The sequence below is a fragment of the Elgaria multicarinata genome, chromosome 18 (genome assembly GCF_023053635.1).
Source record: "Elgaria multicarinata webbii isolate HBS135686 ecotype San Diego chromosome 18, rElgMul1.1.pri, whole genome shotgun sequence".
NCBI lineage: Eukaryota > Metazoa > Chordata > Lepidosauria > Squamata > Anguidae > Elgaria > Elgaria multicarinata.
Genome location: NC_086188.1, coordinates 14,099,961 through 14,120,576, shown reverse-complemented (window position 1 = coordinate 14,120,576; position 20,616 = coordinate 14,099,961). Strand labels below are relative to the sequence as shown.

Genomic DNA, 20,616 nt, shown 5'->3' with positions numbered 1-20,616 from the left:
AAAGCCATGGTTTAAGGTGTCTTCTGAACACAGCCTGGCGTTCTGGCTTAACCACTATTATTATTATTATTATTATTATTATTTATTTATATAGCACCATCAATGTACATGGTGCTGTACAGAGTAAAACAGTAAATAGCAAGACCCTGCCGCATAGGCTTACAATCTAATAAAATCATAGTAAAACAATAAGGAGGGGAAGAGAATGCAAACAGGTACAGGGTAGGGTAAGCAGGCACAGGGTAGGGAAAAACTAACAGTAGAAAGTAACAGTAGAAGTCTGCACAACATCAAGTTTTAAAAGCTTTAGGAAAAAGAAAAGTTTTTAGTTGAGCTTTAAAAGCTGTGGTTGAACTTGTAGTTCTCAAATGTTCTGGAAGAGCGTTCCAGGCGTAAGGGGCAGCAGACGAAAATGGACGAAGCCGAGCAAGGGAAGTAGAGGCCCTTGGGCAGGCGAGAAACATGGCATCAGAGGAGCGAAGAGCACGAGCGGGGCAATAGTGTGAGATGAGAGAGGAGAGATAGGAAGGAGCTAGACCGTGAAAAGCTTTGAAGGTTAACAGGAGAAGTTTATATTGGATTCTGAAGTGAATTGGAAGCCAATGAAGAGATTTCAGAAGCGGAGTAACATGGTCGGAGCGGCGTGCTAAGAAGATGATCTTTGCGGCAGAGTGGTGAACAGAAACCAACGGGCTGATGTGAGAAGAAGGAAGGCCAGAGAGAAGAAGGTTGCAGTAGTCCAACCGTGAAATAACCAGTGCATGAACAAGCGTCTTGGCAGAAGAGACAGACAAAAATGATCGAATCCTGGCAATATTATACAGGAAAAATCGACAAGATTTAGCTACTGCCTCAATATGAGGAATAAAGGAGAGCGAGGAGTCGAAGATAAAGCCAAGGCTACGAGCTTCCTTGACCGGAGTAAGCGTAATATCATTGACAGTAAGAGAGAATGAGAGATGAGGAGAAGGTTTAGGAGGAAAAACAAGCAATTCAGTCTTTGCCATGTTAAGCTTCAAGCGACGATGAAGCAGCCAAGCTGAGATATCTGAAAGACATGCCGAGATACGATCGTGAACATCAGGAGAAAGTTCCGGAGATGACAGATATAGTTGTGTATCATCGGCGTACAGATGATATTGGAGACCATGAGATTGAATAAGCTTGCCCAAGGGCAACATGTATAAGGAAAACAACAACGGGCCAAGCACCGAGCTTTGCGGAACCCCTACTGAAAGGGGAAAGGAGGAAGACGAGCTGCCATTAGTCAACACGCTGAAAGAGCGACCCGCTAGATAGGAGGCAAACCAGTTATAGACAGAGCCACAAAATCCAAGGTCATGAAGGGAATCTAAGAGAAGATCATGATCAACCGTGTCAAAGGCTGCAGTTAGATCAAGGAGAATAAGAACGGAATAATGGCCTTTAGACTTGGCAGTAAGGAGATCATTGGTGATCTTAGTAAGGGCTGTTTCGGTGGAATGCAGAGGACGGAATCCAGATTGAAATGGATCCAAAGCAGAGTTACTAGAAAGAAAGTCAAGACAGCGAGAGTAGACCGCACGCTCCAGGATCTTTGAAACAAACGGCAACAAAGAGACAGGTCGGTAGTTAGACAGAGATAGCCTATCAAGAGTAGGTTTCTTGAGAATGGGAGAGACTGTAGCATGTTTACTATGGTTAAAGCTGTGGTTTAAGGTGTCTTCTGAACACAGCTTGGCTTTCTGGTTTAACCACCATGGCTAAAGCCATGGTTTAAGGTGTCTTCTGAACACGGCCTGGCTTTCTGGCTTAACCACCTTGGTTAAAGCCGTGGTTTAAGGTGACTTCTGAACACAGCCTGGTTTTCTGGCTTAACCACCTTGGTTAAAGCCGTGGTTTAAGGTGTCTTCTGAACACAGCCTGGCTTTCTAGCGTAACCACCATGGTTAAAGCCATGGTTTAAGGTGTCTTCTGAACACGGCCTGGCTTTCTGGCTTAACCACCATGGTTAAAGCCATGGTTTAAGGTGTCTTCTGAACACAGCCTGGCTTTCTGGCTTAACCACCATGGTTAAAGCCATGGTTTAAGGTGTCTTCTGAACACGGCCTGGCTTTCTGGCTTAACCACCTTGGTTAAAGCCGTGGTTTAAGGTGACTTCTGAACACAGCCTGGTTTTCTGGCTTAACCACCTTGGTTAAAGCCGTGGTTTAAGGTGTCTTCTGAACACAGCCTGGCTTTCTGGCTTAACCACCATGGTTAAAGCCATGGTTTAAGGTGTCTTCTGAACACAGCCTGGCTTTCTAGCGTAACCACCATGGTTAAAGCCATGGTTTAAGGTGTCTTCTGAACACGGCCTGGCTTTCTGGCTTAACCACCGTGGTTAAAGCCGTGGTTTAAGGTGTCTTCTGAACACAGCCTGGCGTTCTGGCTTAACCACTATGGTTAAAGCTGTGGTTTAAGGTGTCTTCTGAACACAGCCTGGCTTTCTGGCTTAACCACCTTGGTTAAACCCGTGGTTTAAGGTGTCTTCTGAACACAGCCTGGTTTTCTGGCTTAACCACCATGGTTAAAGCCGTGGTTTAAGGTGTCTTTTGAACAGGGCCATTGTAGTAATCCAGCTTTGAGATTTCTAGCACCTGTACCTACATGAGTTTAGCAAGCACTCTCCGCAGCTTGCGTGCATGGGGGCCAGGGGGGGGAGAAGAAGAAGGAGTCAAGCGCCAGCCGGTCCCTAAATTTCCACCAAGAGTATTCCTGTTTGTTGCTCCCCTCCATCCTTTTTTTTTTTTTTTTTTTTACCTCCACACCCCTCAAGCTGTCGCTCCTTAGTAGAGTAAATGAGAATCTCCCGTTTGCCCCGTGGATAACAATGGGCTGTCTCCTGGAGCCACATGGCGTGGGCCGTTTTAATTTACTCTGATTCGTTTTCCATTGAACCAAATGGTAACTGCTTGTTGTTTGTTGTTAATGGAGGACGTTCCGCACACCGGAGGCGTCGCCAGGGCCCTCTTGAGGAAAGGCAGAGCGCAGCTGTTGATGCCAGTCCTGCAGCTCTGCTTTGCTTGGCATCCTTTGGGCTCTTCAGATCCCGGAAAACGGCAGCTTTGATGGACGGGGGTCACTCGCACCAGGAGTTGCGTAACCTACATGCCTCCACTCATGAGCGATCCTAAACAGGAGATTGTGTACACCAAGGGTCCCCACACTTTTGGGGTCAGTGGGCGCCTTTGCCGTTTTGGTGCTCTCACAAAATGGCTGACATTGGGGAGGGGATAACGCATTCATAAAACCATTGACGTGGGGGTCGTGATCAGGTGCAGAACCGACATTTCCTAGGAGGCAAAACCAATGAGACGAAAAGAAAAGTTGGCCAAGAACCTAAAGAGTTCGCTGCGTGTCCACCTATGGATGACCCTGTGCTCTGAATCCCTTAGTGGAGGAGGACCCAACCTTCTTGGGCACAGTTAGAATTTTAAGAGGGCGTTGTGGGTGCTCTCACAAAATGGCTGCCATGGTGGGCGTGGACAATGGCACACCATTTCCCAGAACTGGTGAGACTGAAAGAAAAGTCACTTGTCCAAGAACCTAAGCAAAAGGCAGAGGTGGGGGCTGACACAATGCCATGCATCGAGGCCATCGGGTCCAACCCCCTGCTCAGTGCAGCATCTCATGGCTGGTCATAGAATAGCAGAGTTGGAAGGGGCCTACAAGGCCTTCGAGTCCAACCCCCTGCTCAATGCAGGCCTTGGAGGGTTCCTAGGTAGCAGGCTAGTCCCCCCCCCAAATTATTGTTCTTTAAAAATAATAATTCAAAGCACCTTTAAAAATAAAATAAAAAATCGGGAAGGAGCCAGGAGCTGTGTTTGAAGGCACATGGGCAGCACTACACCATAAGCTTGATTTCCAAGCGACCGCAGAGAATATGAATTGGTCGGTGGGATTTCACTTATTGTCCAATCGATACGTATGCCTCACTCTCCAGGGTCCAGAGAGCATCACTGCGCTGGTCTGTTGCAGCACAAAGTTCAGAACCTAGTGCCACCTTAAAGATGTATCGTGGCAGGAACTTTAATGGACTTGAGCCAGGTTCGCTGGATGCACGGAGTGCCGTCCTTGTTAGGTAGGCTGCCTCTTCCCAGATCAGAGTATTTGCTCCTCTGGTTTAATTTTGTCTGCTCTGGCTGGCAGCAGCTCTCCAGAGTTCCTGGTTGAGCTCTCCTTTCACCTGGTGCATGATCTTTTTAACTAGAGATGCCCGGGCATTGAACCTGGGACGTCCTGCATGCTACATCCTGGGTAAGCATGCTTAGGGTCAAAGCCTTGGATTTCGTGTTATCCCTGAGACGTCGGATGATCATGCTGCTTGCCTAATTTTTCAGTTATGGGCAATTGGGGGCAGGGGACGATGGGCCCAAGGCAACCCAGTGAGCTTTTGGCTGCCTCAGGATCTGAACCCAACTCTCTCCAATTCCAGCGTCATCCATGCACCCTCTTGCTCGCTCTCCCCCTGCCCCCCAACTCAATTTGCTATATTCAATTTGAGGGAAGCTACGGATGTGTGTGTGCGCATTCCCATGATGGGCATGGCAGAAGTCAAAGGCGCGGGGCCAAAAATGCCAGCTTATATAGGGTGACCATATAAAAAGGAGGACCGGGCTTCAGTATCTTTCACAGTTGTATAGAAAAGGGAATTTCAGCAGGTGTCATTTGTAGGCACCTAGTGGAATTCCCTCTTCGTCACAACAGTTAAAGCTGCAGGAGCTTTGCCCTCTTTTGTATCTGGTCACAGGGCAGGGCTCCTGCAGCTTTAACTTTGTGATGAGGAGGGAATTTCACCAGGGGCTGCATGCATACAAATGACACCTGCTGAAATTCCCTCTTCTACACCACTGTTCAGGATACAGGAGCCCTGTCTTCTTTTCCATAGGGTCACCCTAAGCATATAAGGCCTCAAAGCTCTTACTGCCAGTAAGAGCTTTAGGGGAGGCATTTCAAGCTTTCGGGATGGGGAAAACGCTGCACCAAAGCTGTGAAGTCACCCAATGATCAGTGCTTAGGGTTAAAGTGGGTGGGGGTCAAGGAACGGGTGTGGCCATCTGAGAAATGCAGGAGGGGCAGGTTTAGCCCTGGGGCCTGAGCCTCCCCACTTCTACACTGGTGGCTGTGACTCAGTAGCTGCGGTGGATGCCGAACAGGCAGTACGACAATAGAACCAGTTACCTAGGGAGGTTGTGGGCTCTCCCACACTAGAGGCATTCAAGAGGCAGCTGGACAACCATCTGTCAGGGATGCTTTAGGGTGGGTTTCTGCATTGAGCAGGGGGCTGGACTCGATGGCCTTGTAGGCCCCTTCCAACTCTGCTATTCGATGGTTCTATGACCAGCCATGAGAGGCTGCACTGAGCAGGGGGTTGGACTCAATGGCCTTACGGGCCAACTCTACTATTCTATGATTCTTTGATCCAAGGGATGCTTTGAATCTGCAAACCCTGTGAGTCTTTGCTCGTTCAGCTTGCTTTCGCCAGGGAGGGGAGGGGAGCGTCCAGCCCACCCCCCACCTCAAAAAGCTGGTGACAGCCTCGTCATTTGCAAAGCGGCGACCCTCCCCCACGCGCTGTGGTTGTTCCAGCGTCTCCGTGCTAATCTGTTAAATGGCCTGCCTTTGGGATTTGCGATAGTTGCCATTACAGAAATGCTCTGTGATGCCCCCCTGGGATTTGAATGGAGGAGGAGGAGGGTCCGGGTCCTTGAGTAAGCGCTGGCGTGACCTCACTCCGCATCCCGAGGGATATGAGATCATGAGAATGCCAGAGCTCTCCGCGGGCTTCCATTTGTTCCGCGCGAAAGGACAGCCTGCCGAGTGATCTCATCCTGAGGGACCCAGGGGGGTGCGGGCAGCGCCTGCCGCTCTCCTCCTGGACCCTAACGTGCCAAGTCTCACCGGGTCTCTCCAGCAGCAAGGAAGCGGTGCTGGTGGTGAGTGCGTGAAACGGGCTTGGGTAAACAGGGTGCGTGTAGTGCAATTCTTGGTCTACCGGGTGTCTGTGCTTGAGCGATACACAAAACCCTTCTGATGAATGAATGTGCATCCCAGGGTTGCAAAGTGGGCAAAGTTCACCGTTTTATGCTGCCCATCATAGCGCATTCTCCATGCGCCTTGCCACTGGTGCTTGCGTGCATTCATGTGTCTACTCACTGATGCTTAGGTGCATTCCCCACGCACTGGTGCCTGAAGTATTTTCAATGCTCAAAAGCAGTATACAAATGCTAAGAGTTGTTATATTACTGAGACAGCGAGAAACTGGAGAATCATCGAATAGTAGAGTTGGAAGGGGTCTATAAGGCCATCGAGTCCAACCCCCTGCTCACAGTTGAACTGTCACAGTTGTTTATTATCTGCTGGGTAGCTTACAGGGTTGCCAACTTTATTTGCAGTGGGGCTCCTGTGCTTTTAACAGCGGCCCACCTGCCAGACTTTTAGCTGATGTAGTGGTCAGAGCAGGACCGGGAAGATGTGGGTTTGAATCTCAACTCAGCCTTCTAACTCAGCGGGTGATCTGGAGTCAATCTCAACCTAACCTATTTTACAGGGACGTTGAGACAATTAAAAAAGGGGGTAGGGGGAAACACCACCTTGAATTCCCTGGAGGAAGGCTGGGCAAAGAATATCAGGGCACAATCCTATTGGGATCCCTATCAGCCTGTGAACTTGGAGGATGACGGGGATCCCAGGCAAAGCGGGAGGAGAGGTGGAGGCAATACACGCCTCCGCACTCTACCCACTCTGTGTTTTAGCTGGACGGGCATTTTTGCCCATCTAGCTGAGGCATTGGGGAGAGCGAGAGGGAGGGAAGGAGGCTGGGGAGGCCTCTGCTTCCCCAGCTTCCCCAGTCTCCTTCCCTCCCCCAGTATGCCCCTTTTCTGTGTTTTCCAAAGTCGCTTTGGGGAGAGGCATCCAGCACTCTTCTCTCTTGTGCCAGCTGCGAGGGGATTGGGTGGGGATAACTTAAGAAGAGCCCTGCTGGATCAGACCAAGGGTCCGTCCAGTCCAGCACTCTGTTCACACAGTGGCCAACCAGCTGTCGACCATGGACCAACAAAGCAGGACATGGTGGAACAACACCCTCCCACCCATGTTCCGCAGCAACTGGTGCACACAGGCTTACTGACTCAGATACTGGAGGCAGCACATAGCCATCAGGGCTAGTAGCCTTAGATAGCCTCCTCCAGGAATTTATCCAACCCCCTTTTAAAATCATCCAAATTGGCAGCCATCACTACATCTTGTGGCAGTGAGTTCCATAGTTTAACTCTGTGAAGAAGTCCTTCCTTTTATTCTTCTAGAATGTCCCACCAATCAGGTTCATGGGTGCTGGGTTCTGTTATTACAGAAGAGAGAGAAAAAGTCTCCCTGTCCACATTCTCCACACGGTGCATTATTTTGTACACCTCTATCATGTCTCCCCTTAGCCTCCTTTTTCCCCAAGTTAAACATTCCTGGCTGTTGCAACCTTCTCTCATAGGGGAGATGCTCCACTGCCCTGACCATTTTATTTGCCCCTTCCTGTCTCTGACCTCGGATCCAGGAATCCAAACTATCCAACCCCACAGGCGCTGTCCAGGGGGCCATAGGATTACTCTCTAAATGTATGGTCCCATTTGTCATGTCCAGGCTGTGAGTGCTGTTGGTTGTGTAGCCAAACAGCACCCACACACAAGAGGGATGGTACGAACTGGTTTGTAGGAATCCCAAAGATTTTAGAAGTACATATTCAGAGGGAAAACAGACCCTAAAAAAAGTGGGTGGACCCAATGCAGATTGAGAATGCTCAGTGATTTGGAGAGAAGGGAATGAACTGGGCCAGAGCCCTAAATAGCAGCATTTCATACTGCAACATTTTGTTGCAGCTTTATTTATGTTTATTTAAAAAAGATTTCTAGGCCGCCTTTCAGGGCAGGAGCTAGGCTGCCCTTGTTTTCTCTGAGCCTCGGTCGTCTAAGGAACTTGCCGCCTTTCCACACAAACATCCTCTCTTTGTTCCTGCATGCTCTCTTCATTTCAGCGGTATAATTTAAGGCCCACGGAGAGTCATTTTCTTCTTGGTATCGTTAAACAATTGGGTGTCAGAAATCCTTGCCGGGTGGCTACAGATCGCCCAGAGATCTACCGGGAGGTCAGATCTGCCGTCCGCCCACCCCAGCAAAACAGAAGCACTAGGAAAAGAAGGCCAAGATTCTCTTAAGTGAGGCACGAGGATAAAATTAAGAGAGACAACATCTCCTAGGGATGGAAGTTGTGATGACTGTATTTTCAAGCTGTCCTTCCTGCCCCAGGGGTGCAGTTGGCCAGGAGGTAAACACTGATCAAAATTGCTTTGCAGGTCCCTCGGCGGTTTGCTCAGTTAAGCCGGGCTGTCTTGCGTGTAAGTGCACGAAAAAGGTTCTTGATCCTTTTCTAGAAAGAGTCTCAGCCGCCTGTCGTACTGCTCAGCTCTTTGGAGAAAGAGGATCCATTTCAAGCAAAACAAACATCCCTTGACCAAAACTGGGGGGGGGGGGGGGGGACACACACACACACACACAATTTCCCTTCCCCTAGTACAAAACATGATTTAAGGCTGCAATCCTATACCCCCTCACCTGAGAGTGTAATGGGACTTTTTAAATTTATTTTTATTTTTATTTAAGGATTTTTATGCCGCCATTCAGCCAAAAAAGGCTCTCACGGCAGCTTACAAAAGTATTTCTTGACAGTCCCTGCCCACAGGCTTACAATCTAAAAGACATGACACAAAAGGAAAGGGGATTGGGAGGGAGGAGGAGGAGAGGGAAAAGGAAAGCAAATTCAGGCACTACAATCTTAGTTGGAAAGTTCAGCAGTTACAGGGGACAGCAGGAGGGAGGGGGCTCTCAGCTGGAGCTGGACCCAGGCACGGTGGAGAGGTGCCTGGCTGCTGCTTCCTCCCTCTCTGGTGGCCTCTGCAGAGACAGTTGACAGCAGGAGGGAGGGGGCTCTCAGCTGGAGCTGGACCCAGGCACGGTGGAGAGGTGCCTGGCTGCTGCTTCCTCCCTCTCTGGTGGCCTCTGCAGAGACAGTTGACAGCAGGAGGGAGGGGGCTCTCAGCTGGAGCTGGACCCAGGCACGGTGGAGAGGTGCCTGGCTGCTGCTTCCTCCCTCTCTGGTGGCCTCTGCAGAGACAGTTGACAGCAGGAGGGAGGGGGCTCTCAGCTGGAGCTGGACCCAGGCACGGTGGAGAGGCGCCTGGCTGCTGCTTCCTCCCTCACTGGTGGCCTCTGCAGTGACAGTTGGTAGCAGGAGGGAGGGGGCTCTCAGCTGGAGCTGGACCCAGGCACGGTGGAGAGGTGCCTGGCTGCTGCTTCCTCCCTCACTGGTGGCCTCTGCAGTGACAGTTGGTAGCAGGAGGGAGGGGGCTCTCAGCTGGAGCTGGACCCAGGCACGGTGGAGAGGTGCCTGGCTGCTGCTTCCTCCCTCACTTTTGGCCTCTGCAGTGACAGTTGGTAGCAGGAGGGAGGGGGCTCTCAGCTGGAGCTGGACCCAGGCACGGTGGAGAGGGGCCTGGCTGCTGCTTCCTCCCTCACTGGTGGCCTCTGCAGTGACAGTTGACAGCAGGAGGGAGGGGGCTCTCAGCTAGAGCTGGACCCAGGCACGGTGGAGAGGTGCCTGGCTGCTGCTTCCTCCCTCTCTGGTGGCCTCTCCAGAGACAGTTGACAGCAGGAGGGAGGGGGGTTCTCAGCTGGAGCTGGACCCAGGCACGGTGGAGAGGGGCCTGGCTGCTGCTTCCTCCCTCACTGGTGGCCTCTGCAGAGACAGTTGACAGCAGGAGGGAGGGGGCTCTCAGCTGGAGCTGGACCCAGGCACGGTGGAGAGGTGCCTGGCTGCTGCTTCCTCCCTCACTGGTGGCCTCTGCAGAGACAGTTGACAGCAGGAGGGAGGGGGCTCTCAGCTGGAGCTGGACTCAGACACGGTGGAGAGGTGCCTGGCTGCTGCTTCATCCCCCACTGGTGGCCTCTCCAGAGAAGTTGACAGCAGGAGGGAGGGGGCTCTCAGCTGGAGCTGGACCCAGGCATGGTGGAGAGGTGCCTGGCTGCTGCTTCCTCCCTCACTGGTGGCCTCTGCAGAGACAGTTGACAGCAGGAGGGAGGGGGCTCTCAGCTGGAGCTGGACTCAGACACGGTGGAGAGGTGCCTGGCTGCTGCTTCCTCCCCCACTGGTGGCCTCTCCAGAGAAGTTGACAGCAGGAGGGAGGGGGCTCTCAGCTGGAGCTGGACCCAGGCATGGTGGAGAGGGGCCTGGCTGCTGCTTCCTCCCTCACTGGTGGCCTCTGCAGTGACAGTTGGTAGCAGGAGGGAGGGGGCTCTCAGCTGGAGCTGGACCCAGGCACGGTGGAGAGGGGCCTGGCTGCTGCTTCCTCCCTCACTGGTGGCCTCTGCAGTGACAGTTGACAGCAGGAGGGAGGGGGCTCTCAGCTAGAGCTGGACCCAGGCACGGTGGAGAGGCGCCTGGCTGCTGCTTCCTCCCTCACTGGTGGCCTCTGCAGTGACAGTTGGTAGCAGGAGGGAGGGGGCTCTCAGCTGGAGCTGGACCCAGGCACGGTGGAGAGGAGCCTGGCTGCTGCTTCCTCCCTCTCTGGTGGCCTCTCCAGAGACAGTTGACAGCAGGAGGGAGGGGGCTCTCAGCTGGAGCTGGACCCAGGCACGGTGGAGAGGTGCCTGGCTGCTGCTTCCTCCCTCTCTGGTGGCCTCTCCAGAGACAGTTGACAGCAGGAGGGAGGGGGCTCTCAGCTGGAGCTGGACTCAGGCACGGTGGAGAGGTGCCTGGCTGCTGCTTCCTCCCCCACTGGTGGCCTCTCCAGAGAAGTTGACAGCAGGAGGGAGGGGGCTCTCAGCTGGAGCTGGACCCAGGCATGGTGGAGAGGGGCCTGGCTGCTGCTTCCTCCCTCACTGGTGGCCTCTGCAGAGACAGTTGGCAGCAGGAGGGAGGGGGCTCTCAGCTGGAGCTGGACCCAGGCACGGTGGAGAGGTGCCTGGCTGCTGCTTCCTCCCTCACTGGTGGCCTCTGCAGTGACAGTTGGTAGCAGGAGGGAGGGGGCTCTCAGCTGGAGCTGGACTCAGACACGGTGGAGAGGTGCCTGGCTGCTGCTTCCTCCCCCACTGGTGGCCTCTGCAGAGACAGTTGACAGCAGGAGGGAGGGGGCTCTCAGCTGGAGCTGGACCCAGGCACGGTGGAGAGGTGCCTGGCTGCTGCTTCCTCCCTCACTGGTGGCCTCTGCAGAGACAGTTGGCAGCAGGAGGGAGGGGGCTCTCAGCTGGAGCTGGACCCAGGCATGGTGGAGAGGGGCCTGGCTGCTGCTTCCTCCCTCACTGGTGGCCTCTGCAGAGACAGTTGACAGCAGGAGGGAGGGGGCTCTCAGCTGGAGCTGGACTCAGACACGGTGGAGAGGTGCCTGGCTGCTGCTTCCTCCCCCACTGGTGGCCTCTCCAGAGAAGTTGACAGCAGGAGGGAGGGGGCTCTCAGCTGGAGCTGGACCCAGGCACGGTGGAGAGGTGCCTGGCTGCTGCTTCCTCCCTCACTGGTGGCCTTTTGAGTAGATGTGCATAGGATTGCACTGCAAATGTAGTCAAACACCGGATGAACTGGCAAATCTGTTAACATAGGAAGTGCCCTGCTGGATCAGACCGAGGGCCCATGTAGTCCAGCACTCTGTTCACACATTGGCCAACCTTCCATTGACCCACAAGCAGGACATGGTGCAACAGCGCCCTCCCACCCATGTTCCCCAGCAACTGATGCATATAGGCTTACTGCCTTTGAAACTGGAAGTAGCACATAGCCATTAAGGCTAATAGCCCTAAACAACTTGGGACCAGGATACCTGAGAGAGCACCTTCTCCCTTTACCTACCTGCCCGGTCACTGAGGTCATCAGTGGGCCTGCTCCTGGTGGTTTCACATGGACCTATGGACCTACTGGAGTTCCGCAGGAGAAGAGCCTTTATTGTGGTGGCCCCGGCTGTTTGGAACTCCCTGCCCCTGGAAGTCAGGCAAGTGCCAACGCTATGCTGCTTTCTGTGCCTCCTGAAAGCAGCTCTTTTCCAGGGAGCATTCCTGAACCAACCAGCCACTGTTTTGTTGGTATTCTGTTTTAAATTGAACAATTTTAATGTGTTGTTTTAATCTTTTAATGTCTTGTTCCTACATTTACCTGTCCAGAATCTGTTTTAGATACGCAGCGGTATATAAATATTGTAAATAAATAAGACGGTCCACGGGCAAAGCAGGGGCTGATCAAAACAAGTTTGGCATGAGCGTGATTATGCTGAGAAGGAAGGCCCACGTCCCATCATCTCTGCGCACCTTTCAATGAAGCCCCCTCCAGCTGTCTGGCAGGTGTGTGGCTTTGGTAGCAGCTGCAATGGCAGCAAGAAGGCACAGTAAACACACCCACTGGCCCCACGTCGCATGCCCACATTGAGTCTAGAGCAGACTCTGCTGTGGATTGATGGTTTGGTTCAAATGGAGGCGGCTTCCTGTGGTCCCTGTTTCAGATGCGATCTCCAAACGGAGCGTTTGCTGCACATCAACCAAAACACAGAGAGAAAGAGATGGATGGCGAGGAAGCAACGGCATGGATGGACATAGAGCAGCCTTCCTCAACCTGGGATGCTCCAGATGTGTTGGACTACAACTCCCAGAATGCCCCAGCCAGCTGGTTGGGGCATTCTGGGAGATGCAGTCCAACACATCTGGAGCGCCCCAGGTTGAGGAAGGCTGACATAGAGGGTGAGGCAGGATGGGTTGGATTGGGGTTGTGTGGCTGGTCTTATTAAAATTACAAGGATTTAAATTTAGGTGTTAAACAGCTGCTGCGAAACTGGACAGATTATTTATTATTATTTATTTATTACATTTATATCCCTGTCTTTCCCCCTCCAAGGAACCCAAGGCGGCGTACATAATCCTCCTCCTCTCCATTTTTAATCTTTTATTCCTGTATTCACTGCTCCAGAATCTATTTTAGATATGGAGCGGTATACAAATGTTGTAAATAAATATGTTACTCTTGCTCCTCTGCATTTTTATACATTTGCACTTTACACCTTGTATTTTTAAAAAAATATTCAGGTTCTTCACTTGCTGTGCCACTGATGTATTGTCTGTACTTTTATTTGGGGATGACTTGTAGGTCATATTTTGGATTCAACGATTCTCAGGTTCAATCCCCAGCATCTCCAAGTGGGCTGGGAAGGACTCCTGTCTAAAGATGTGGGGGGCTGTTGTCAGTGGGACTAAGTCCCTGGAGAATGGACACAGCAGGCCCCAAACGCTTGTGCCTTAGAGCCTCCTTTTGTGCCTTGCAGGGGAAGTTCTACCTGGTCATCGAAGAGTTGAGCCAGCTGTTCCGCTCCCTGGTCCCCATCCAGCTGTGGTACAAATACATTATGGGGGACGATCCATCCAGTAGCTATTTCCTGGGCGGGATTCTCCTGATTATGTACAGCCTCTGCAAAGTAAGTTGTCAGCCCGAGGTCCGGTTACACCATTTCTCTCGCAACTGGTTCTCCTTTGGAACGTTCAGACTTGTCGAACAGCACAGAATGCCGCTGCAGTCAGGATTACAGTGTAGCTTTCAAATCTTGTTGTTGTTATTAGATGTAAAATGAAGACTTCTGAGGCTGGTCCCTTGCAGAATCTGTGGGTTGGATGCAGAGAAATCTGAACTCCTTTGATTCCGTTGTGGATTTCTCCGATTTCCCTAGGTCTGGCCAGACAAAAGTGAGCTAACAGGGTGGTTCAGGGAGAGAAATAGTGAGGCTGGGGGCTGGGAGGAAGAAGGAAATACGAGGCAAAGGGGTAGAAGGGAGAGAAAGAGCAAAGCTAGAGGCAGTGAGCTAAAATGTGGCAGGAGGGGATAGAAATTTATTTATTTATTATTGCATTTATATCCCATCTTTTTTCCTGTAAGGAACCCAAGGCGCGACCTACATTTATTTATTTATTGCATTTCTATACCGCCCAATAGCCGGAGCTCTCTGGGCGGTTCACAAAAATTAAAACCATTCAAAGTATAAAACAACAGTATAAAACCATACTATAAAATACAATATACATAATCCTCCTCCTCCTCCTCTCCATTTCTATCCTCACAACAACAACCCTGTGAGGTAGGCTGGGCTGAGAGTCTGACTGGCCCTAAGTCACCCAGTGGGTTTCCATGGCTGGGTTGGGACTAGAACCCGGATCTCCCGACTCCCAGTCCAGCACTTTAGCCACTACACACCACAGTGAGCCCTAACATTTTCCAAGGGTTTTATTAAAATATTTTTTTGGCAGGGGCAGTGAGTGGAGAGCTTCAGTGATGCACTTGGAGGTGCCCGGGGGTACAACGTGGCGAAAACCTGGGGTATAGGTTAGCCTGCAGCTTTGCTCTTTCTCTCCTTTCTACCCCTTTGCCTCGTATTTCCTGAGATTCGTCAACTTAATAGTCTTTTAGCATTTAAGAAAGCGATAAAGACTGATCTCTTCAGGCAGGCCTATCCAGTGGAATTTTAGGATGCCTTTAGTATGCTTTTAAGCCTCGTGTGGCGCAGAGGGGTAAAGCAGCCGTTTCTGCAGCTGAAACTCTCCCCACGGCCTGAGTTCGATCCCAGCAGAAGCTGGTTCTCAGGCAGCCGGCTTGGATCGACTCAGCCTTCCATCCTCCCGAGGTCAGTAAAATGAGTACCCAGTTAGCTGAGGGAAAGGTAATCATGGCCGGGGAAGGCAACGGCAAACCACCCCGCTATAAGGCCTGCCAAGAAAACGCCAGCGAAAGACCCTCCAAGAGTTAGTCATGACTCGGTGCTTGCACGAGAGGTTCCTTTCCTTTCCTTTCCTTAGTATGCTTTTAGGGTGTTTTTAGGATGTTTTAACAATGTATACTATGTTTTTAATCAGTATTTTATACTTTCTGTCGTTCCCCGCCTTGATCCAAATGGAGAGGCGGGTAAGAAATATATTATTATTATTATTATTATTATTATTATTATTATTATTATTATTATTATTATTATTATTATTATTACATAGCCAGGAGATCAGGTGTGGCCCTTCAGATAGGAACATAGGAAACTGCCAAAGTTATTCCCCTTGTCCATCTAGCCCAGTAATGTCAACACTGACTGGCAGGGGCTCTGCAGGGTTTCAGGCAGGAGTTTCTCCTAACCCTATCTGGAGAGGCCAGGGATCGAACCTCTCTCATGTGCAACGTAGGGTCTTGACCACTAAGCCACGGCCCATCAAATGTTTTGGCCTACACCTTCTATCAACCTAGCCGGCCCAGCCCAAAGTGAGGGGGTCATGGGAGTTCTAGGCCAAACCATCCAGAGGGCCACAAGCCTCCCAGCCCTGCAGATTCACTGAGCAAACAATCCGACCTGCTTGAATAAGCCCCCTGTGTTCCGCCATGTGCAAACGTATCCCAGCTTACGCTGCACAAGGGGGCAACCTTTGCGGCCAATAGCGTTTTTACCAGCCGCACGAGAGGCTGAAATTCCACAAATTTCCTCTCGTTTCCAAGAAAACGATGCTCCTTTCCTTGAGGAGGCAGCACTAATGCGTCCCCGCCTACAAGGAACCTCTATGTCTTTTGTCCCAGTCTTTCGACATCTGTGGCCGCGTGGGAAGTGTGCGGAAGGCGTTGAAGGTCCTTTGCGCGCCTCAGGTGAGTAGGCCGCTGTTTCGCTTTCCTGTAATGGTAGGGATGGACGGAATCACCCGCCCCCGGCTTTGTCAGGTGCTCGCTGCCCTGCCGCCCGCCCGTGATTGCAGTGCCACACAAACTCCTCGTGAGACGAGGGTGGGAGAGGAGAAGAGAAATGTCAGTTGTGTGCTTCACAATTGAAGTAATACCTAATGGCTGGGTTCACACATCACACTAACCCATACTCAGTGGTTGAGTGCGGGTTGTTGTTGAACTATAGGTTGTTTGCTGAACTGTGAATTAGCGTGTTGTCTGAACCTAGGACGTTTTCCACAGGGTGGCTTGTTAACCATGAACAGTGGTTTATTTTTCTCAAACAAGCCACCTTGAGAACCCATGGTTTGTTGTTGAGTTGTTCAGGCTGGTTTACAAGCCACACTGCAGAAAACGTCCTGGGTTCGGACCACACACAAACCCACGGTTCAACAAACTGCCCACAAGAACCCACACTCAACCACTGAAGGTGTGTTGCGTGAACCCAGCCACAGCCATTGGAAGGTGAGTCCTCATAAGGCTATTCAGTCCAGGGTCTAAAACGAGCTAGCTACACTACTGCTCACATCAGAAGAGCGAGTTGAGGTTTGAACTGAGAAGTCCAGCAAAGCAGGCGTAACCCCTGAAAGTAGCCAAATTCTTCCAGAACATCTTTGCACCAAACTGGGTACCACGCAACTGCCAACAGGTCTTCAGCGCAGTGCCTGTTGGGTAACGTTTCCCTTTGACTCCTAGGGTGACCTAGGCAATGAAAGCCAGGGATCCTTTATGTTTTAGGACTAGAGCGGTGTAGAAAGGGCATTTTGAAAAGTGCAGCTTGTCACAAGCAGGGCCAACTCTCTGGGCCTGGAGCAAGAAACTCTCTGGGCCTGAACCTCCTGATGAGCACTGAGCACCTCTTTCATCATCCTAACCATGCCCTTCCTTAAATTACGAGGAACATCAGAGCACAGGAAGAGTCCAGCTGGATCACACTGAGGATCCATCTGGTCCAGCATTCTGTTCTCATGGTGGCCAATAGGCAGGACAAGAAATCCACAGACAGGACAAGAGTCTATGGTTGATGTTGCCCCACTTGCCTTTGACGCTGTCGTGTTCCTCAAAACCTCCTGCCTTCTTGGGAGATAATAATGAGGCCTGCTAAGTAATCCACACAGCTTTATTCAAGCAATAAACATCTCTTCCCACCTGAAGAGAGACTAATCTCTAGGAATTTTCCCTTAGGCAAAACTTTGCAAACTAAGCAAGACAATTGTTCTTTCAAAGCCCTTTCCCAAGACGCGTTAACTTCAGAGAGACTAGTTCTGAGGCAGCTTCTGACAAGACGCCAGCCAGGCTGATTTTCTGTCGCCTTCCTTTAGCCCCGCCTGTTTTAGTCTGCAGCGTACTCTAGGATCAGCCTACCTCTCCGTGCTGTCCCCCTTGGAAGAATATTGGCTTCCCACTGACTGTGTATTGTTTGCCCTTGACAAGATAAGCTCTGGAGAGGGTTCGCTTCCAGCTGGGGAAGAGCCCGTGAGAGCTTTCTCCCCCACTGGTACAGGTTGGCCTGTTTCTGGCGCTGACTCCTCTTCTTCAGAGTCTGATTCTGATTGATTACCTGAAACACCTTCTTCCAACCCAGGGGGAGCAGGGCTAGACATGACAGACCCTGGCAGTACTCAGTAGCCATCACCACTTGTAGCCTGTGGATTCATCTAATCCCCCTCTAAAATCTAAATCGCCGGTGAATTCCAGGACTTGACCACGCGTTTTCCCTTTGACAGAGCTACGGAGTCCGGGCGACGAATCAACAGTGCAGTGAGGCGGGGGACATCTGTGCCATCTGCCAGGCCAAATTCCGGGACCCCCTGGTCCTCTTGTGCCAGGTAAGCACCACTGATGGTTGTGTTTTGTTTTCAGAGCTCGGGCAGCGCGGACAAGCGGTTCGACTCACCCAGCCCGGGCTGGATGGACTCACCTCTGCCCTGTCCCTGCAGGCTCTCACCTGACGAGAGAGTCCAGCAGCCAACCATCCCCGTGGCGAGCTGACATTTGCGTAGGAACGGCAGCGCAGGGATTTCCGTAAAATCAATGTGGTGGAAGTGGCGGCAGCCAGGAAATCAGAAGACGTTTACTTCTTGGGAGGAGAGCAATGACAAACCTTGATAAAATAGTTAAGAGCAGAGACACCACACCGACAACAAAGGTCCGCAGAGTTAAAGCAATGGTATTCCCCGTAGTAACCTATGGCTGCGAGAGCTGGACCATAAGGAAAGCTGAGCGAAGGAAGATAGATGCTTCCCCCCCCCCACTGTTTGCAAAGGCTATTTTATTGACCATAGATTCCCCCACCCGCCCACCACATAGTTGAAGTCTGCCCATGTGAGCATTTTGGCTGAGTAAGGAATACAGGGACCCCGAGATTCAAGCAAAGAGAATCGGGAGGGTGTCATGCTTTGTCCTGAGGGTACAACACTCCCACCTGCCGGCGAGCTTCATCTAAGATGGAATTGACCAGCTCGCTGTCTGCATGAGTCAGGATAGGGCTTTCCTTCAAGCCTTTCAGGAGACATTGTCGGACATGTTCTGCTTCATATCGCAAGCCGGAGCTGTTGGTGAAGTGCAATTTCTGAGTTGGCGGAGGCAGGGGGAACTCTCCCTTCTGCCCATTGATCACCAGTTCTGTCGGGCACCAGAAGGGGGACGGAATCTCAATCATGCCCTTGGTGCCGTTAATACTTGCTCGATTGGGCATCCGGGCTGTCATGGTGCAGGTGAGGACAGCCTGGCGTTTACCTGAATAGTTCAGGATGATCGAAACCGTTTTGTCCACCCCTGGGTGCCTCATTGTCACAGTTCTGTTCTATGTAGGGTGACCATATTTTGAAAACCAAAAAGGAGGACCGAAGATAGATGCTTTTGAACTGTGGTGTTGGAGGAAAATGCTGAGAGTGCCTTGGACTGCAAGAAGATCCAACCAGTCCATACTCCAGGAAATAAAGCCAGGCTGCTCACTTGAGGGAATGGTATTAAAGGCAAAACTGACATACTTTGGCCACATAATGAGAAGACAGGACACCCTGGAGAAGAGGCTGATGCTAGGGAAAGTGGAAGGCAAAAGGAAGAGGGGCCGACCAAGGGCAAGATGGAGGGATGATATTCTGGAGGTGACGGACTTGACCTTGGGGGAGCTAGGGGTGGCGACAGCCGACAGAAAGCTCTGGCGTGGGCTGGTCCATGAAGTCACAAAGAGTCGGAAGCGACTGAACGAATAAACAACAACAAAAACCCAAAATGGCAGCTGACTAGGGAAATGGTCAGCTGCCGGATCTGCTTGGTGAGCAGGTCGGGGGTGGGATGAGCGGGGCCTGGTGGGGGTGCAGGGGTGTCCATTGGACTCCCGTACCCAGTTGGGCGCTCGTGTCATCCCTACTTTCAGCTGAGCTGGTGGAATGGCTGCCTTCCACTCTCATCCCCTTCTGTGTGGAGACACGTACAGAGAGCCAGTCTGGTGTAGTGGTTAGAGCATTGGACTGGGAGTTGGGAGATCCGGGTTCTAGTCCCCCCCCTTGGCCATGGAAACCCACTGGGTGACTTTGGGCCAGCCACAGACTCTCAGCCCAAGCTACCTCTCAGGGTTGCTGTTGTGAGGATAAAATGGAGAGGAGGAGGATTATGTATGCCGCTTTGGATTCCTTGCAGGAAAAAAGGCGGGATATAAATGCAATATTAAATGAAAAATTATCCAGAGGCCTGTCTTGTGTCCCTTCTGTCTGTACAGCACGTCTTTTGTGAAGAATGCCTCTGCCTTTGGTTTGATCGGGAGAAGAATTGCCCGCTCTGCCGCTCGGTGGCTGTGGAAACTCTTCGGTGTTGGAAGGACGGCACCACCTCCGCTCATTTCCAGGTGTATTAACGTCCAGGTTTTACAAAGCAATAGGACCTGCTTGGAAGAGTGAGGAGGGAGAAGGAGGAGCATTTCCCTGCCTACTTATCTGAAGTCACCGTAACTCCTTTCCCTTCTTCACAGGGCACGCCATTAACTGATGGAACTCCTTGCCACAGGATGTGACAATGGCCACTAACTTAGATGGCTTTAAAAGAGATTGGAGGAATTTCACAGTCTGTTCATGGCAACTAGTCATGATGGTGAAGTGGAACCTCCATGTTCAAAGGCAGTGTACCACCAAATATGAGCTGCTGAGCAGTGAAGGGGGGCAGGCAGTGATGGTAGAGGACCTCCTAGAAGTGCTTGGTTGGCTATTTTTGGACGAAATGGACTTGGTTCTGATCCAGCAGGGCCCTTCGTATATTATCAGAGAAATCAATATTTCTTATTGCGTGTGCCCAGATGAGCAGACTTTGGTGGATTTGCAGAAGGGCTGCTTGCAAATGATCCATCCGCCTGCCTGCGTGTTGATGGTGTTCACACATTCCCCTGTTGATGTGGTGCAGCCGTCTGAGAATACAGTATTGTATGCCAGAGTTTCATTTGCTGCCTATGTCGTGGTCCGCGCTTCCCTAAATGACTATTTGCTCTGCATTAATCAGTTGGGTGTGTTTTTGCTGCTGTTGTTTTAAATATCTATTTATTTTAACCAGTACTATTTCTGTAGAGCTCTCGCATCAACATTGAATGGAGCCTACTCCGTTGAACGAGGACACACCGGCTTTGTTCGCACATCACGCTAAGCCACACTGTGGTTTGTTGAAATCTGGCTTGTTGTGCCTGAACCTATCCCCACAAACAATTTATTTATTTATTTATTACATTTCTATACCGCCCAATAGCTGGAGCTCTCTGGGCGGTTCACAAAAATTAAAAACATTCAAAGTATAAAGCAACAGTATAAAACCATAATATAAAATACAATATAAAAGCTCAACCAGATAAAAACA

General features: G+C 51.2%; 2 protein-coding genes across 3 annotated transcripts in view; one reads left to right on the top strand and one right to left on the bottom strand.

Annotated features, from left to right (window-relative positions):
• The window catches only part of RNFT2 (ring finger protein, transmembrane 2), a 34,133-nt gene extending 13,818 nt beyond the window's left edge, over positions 1-20,315 (top strand). For both annotated transcript variants that reach the window (XM_063143701.1, XM_063143702.1), the window contains exons 7-10: positions 13,361-13,510; positions 15,637-15,702; positions 17,502-17,603; positions 19,499-20,315. In XM_063143701.1, coding sequence (XP_062999771.1) covers positions 13,361-13,510; positions 15,637-15,702; positions 17,502-17,603; positions 19,499-19,633 — 453 coding nt within the window. In that variant the 3' untranslated portion in view covers positions 19,634-20,315. The remainder of the gene's footprint in view (positions 1-13,360; positions 13,511-15,636; positions 15,703-17,501; positions 17,604-19,498) is intronic.
• LOC134410777 (trans-1,2-dihydrobenzene-1,2-diol dehydrogenase-like) lies at positions 18,102-18,565 on the bottom strand. Its single transcript, XM_063144299.1, has one exon. The coding sequence runs from the start codon at positions 18,563-18,565 to the stop codon at positions 18,167-18,169; it is 399 nt and encodes a 132-aa protein (XP_063000369.1). The 3' UTR covers positions 18,102-18,166.
• Positions 20,316-20,616: the final 301 nt, after the last annotated feature.

Excerpts from the sequence above, each read along its gene's own strand:
- LOC134410777 (XM_063144299.1), bottom strand. The coding sequence starts at position 18,565 with ATGAGGCACCCAGGGGTGGACAAAACGGTTTCGATCATCCTGAACTAT.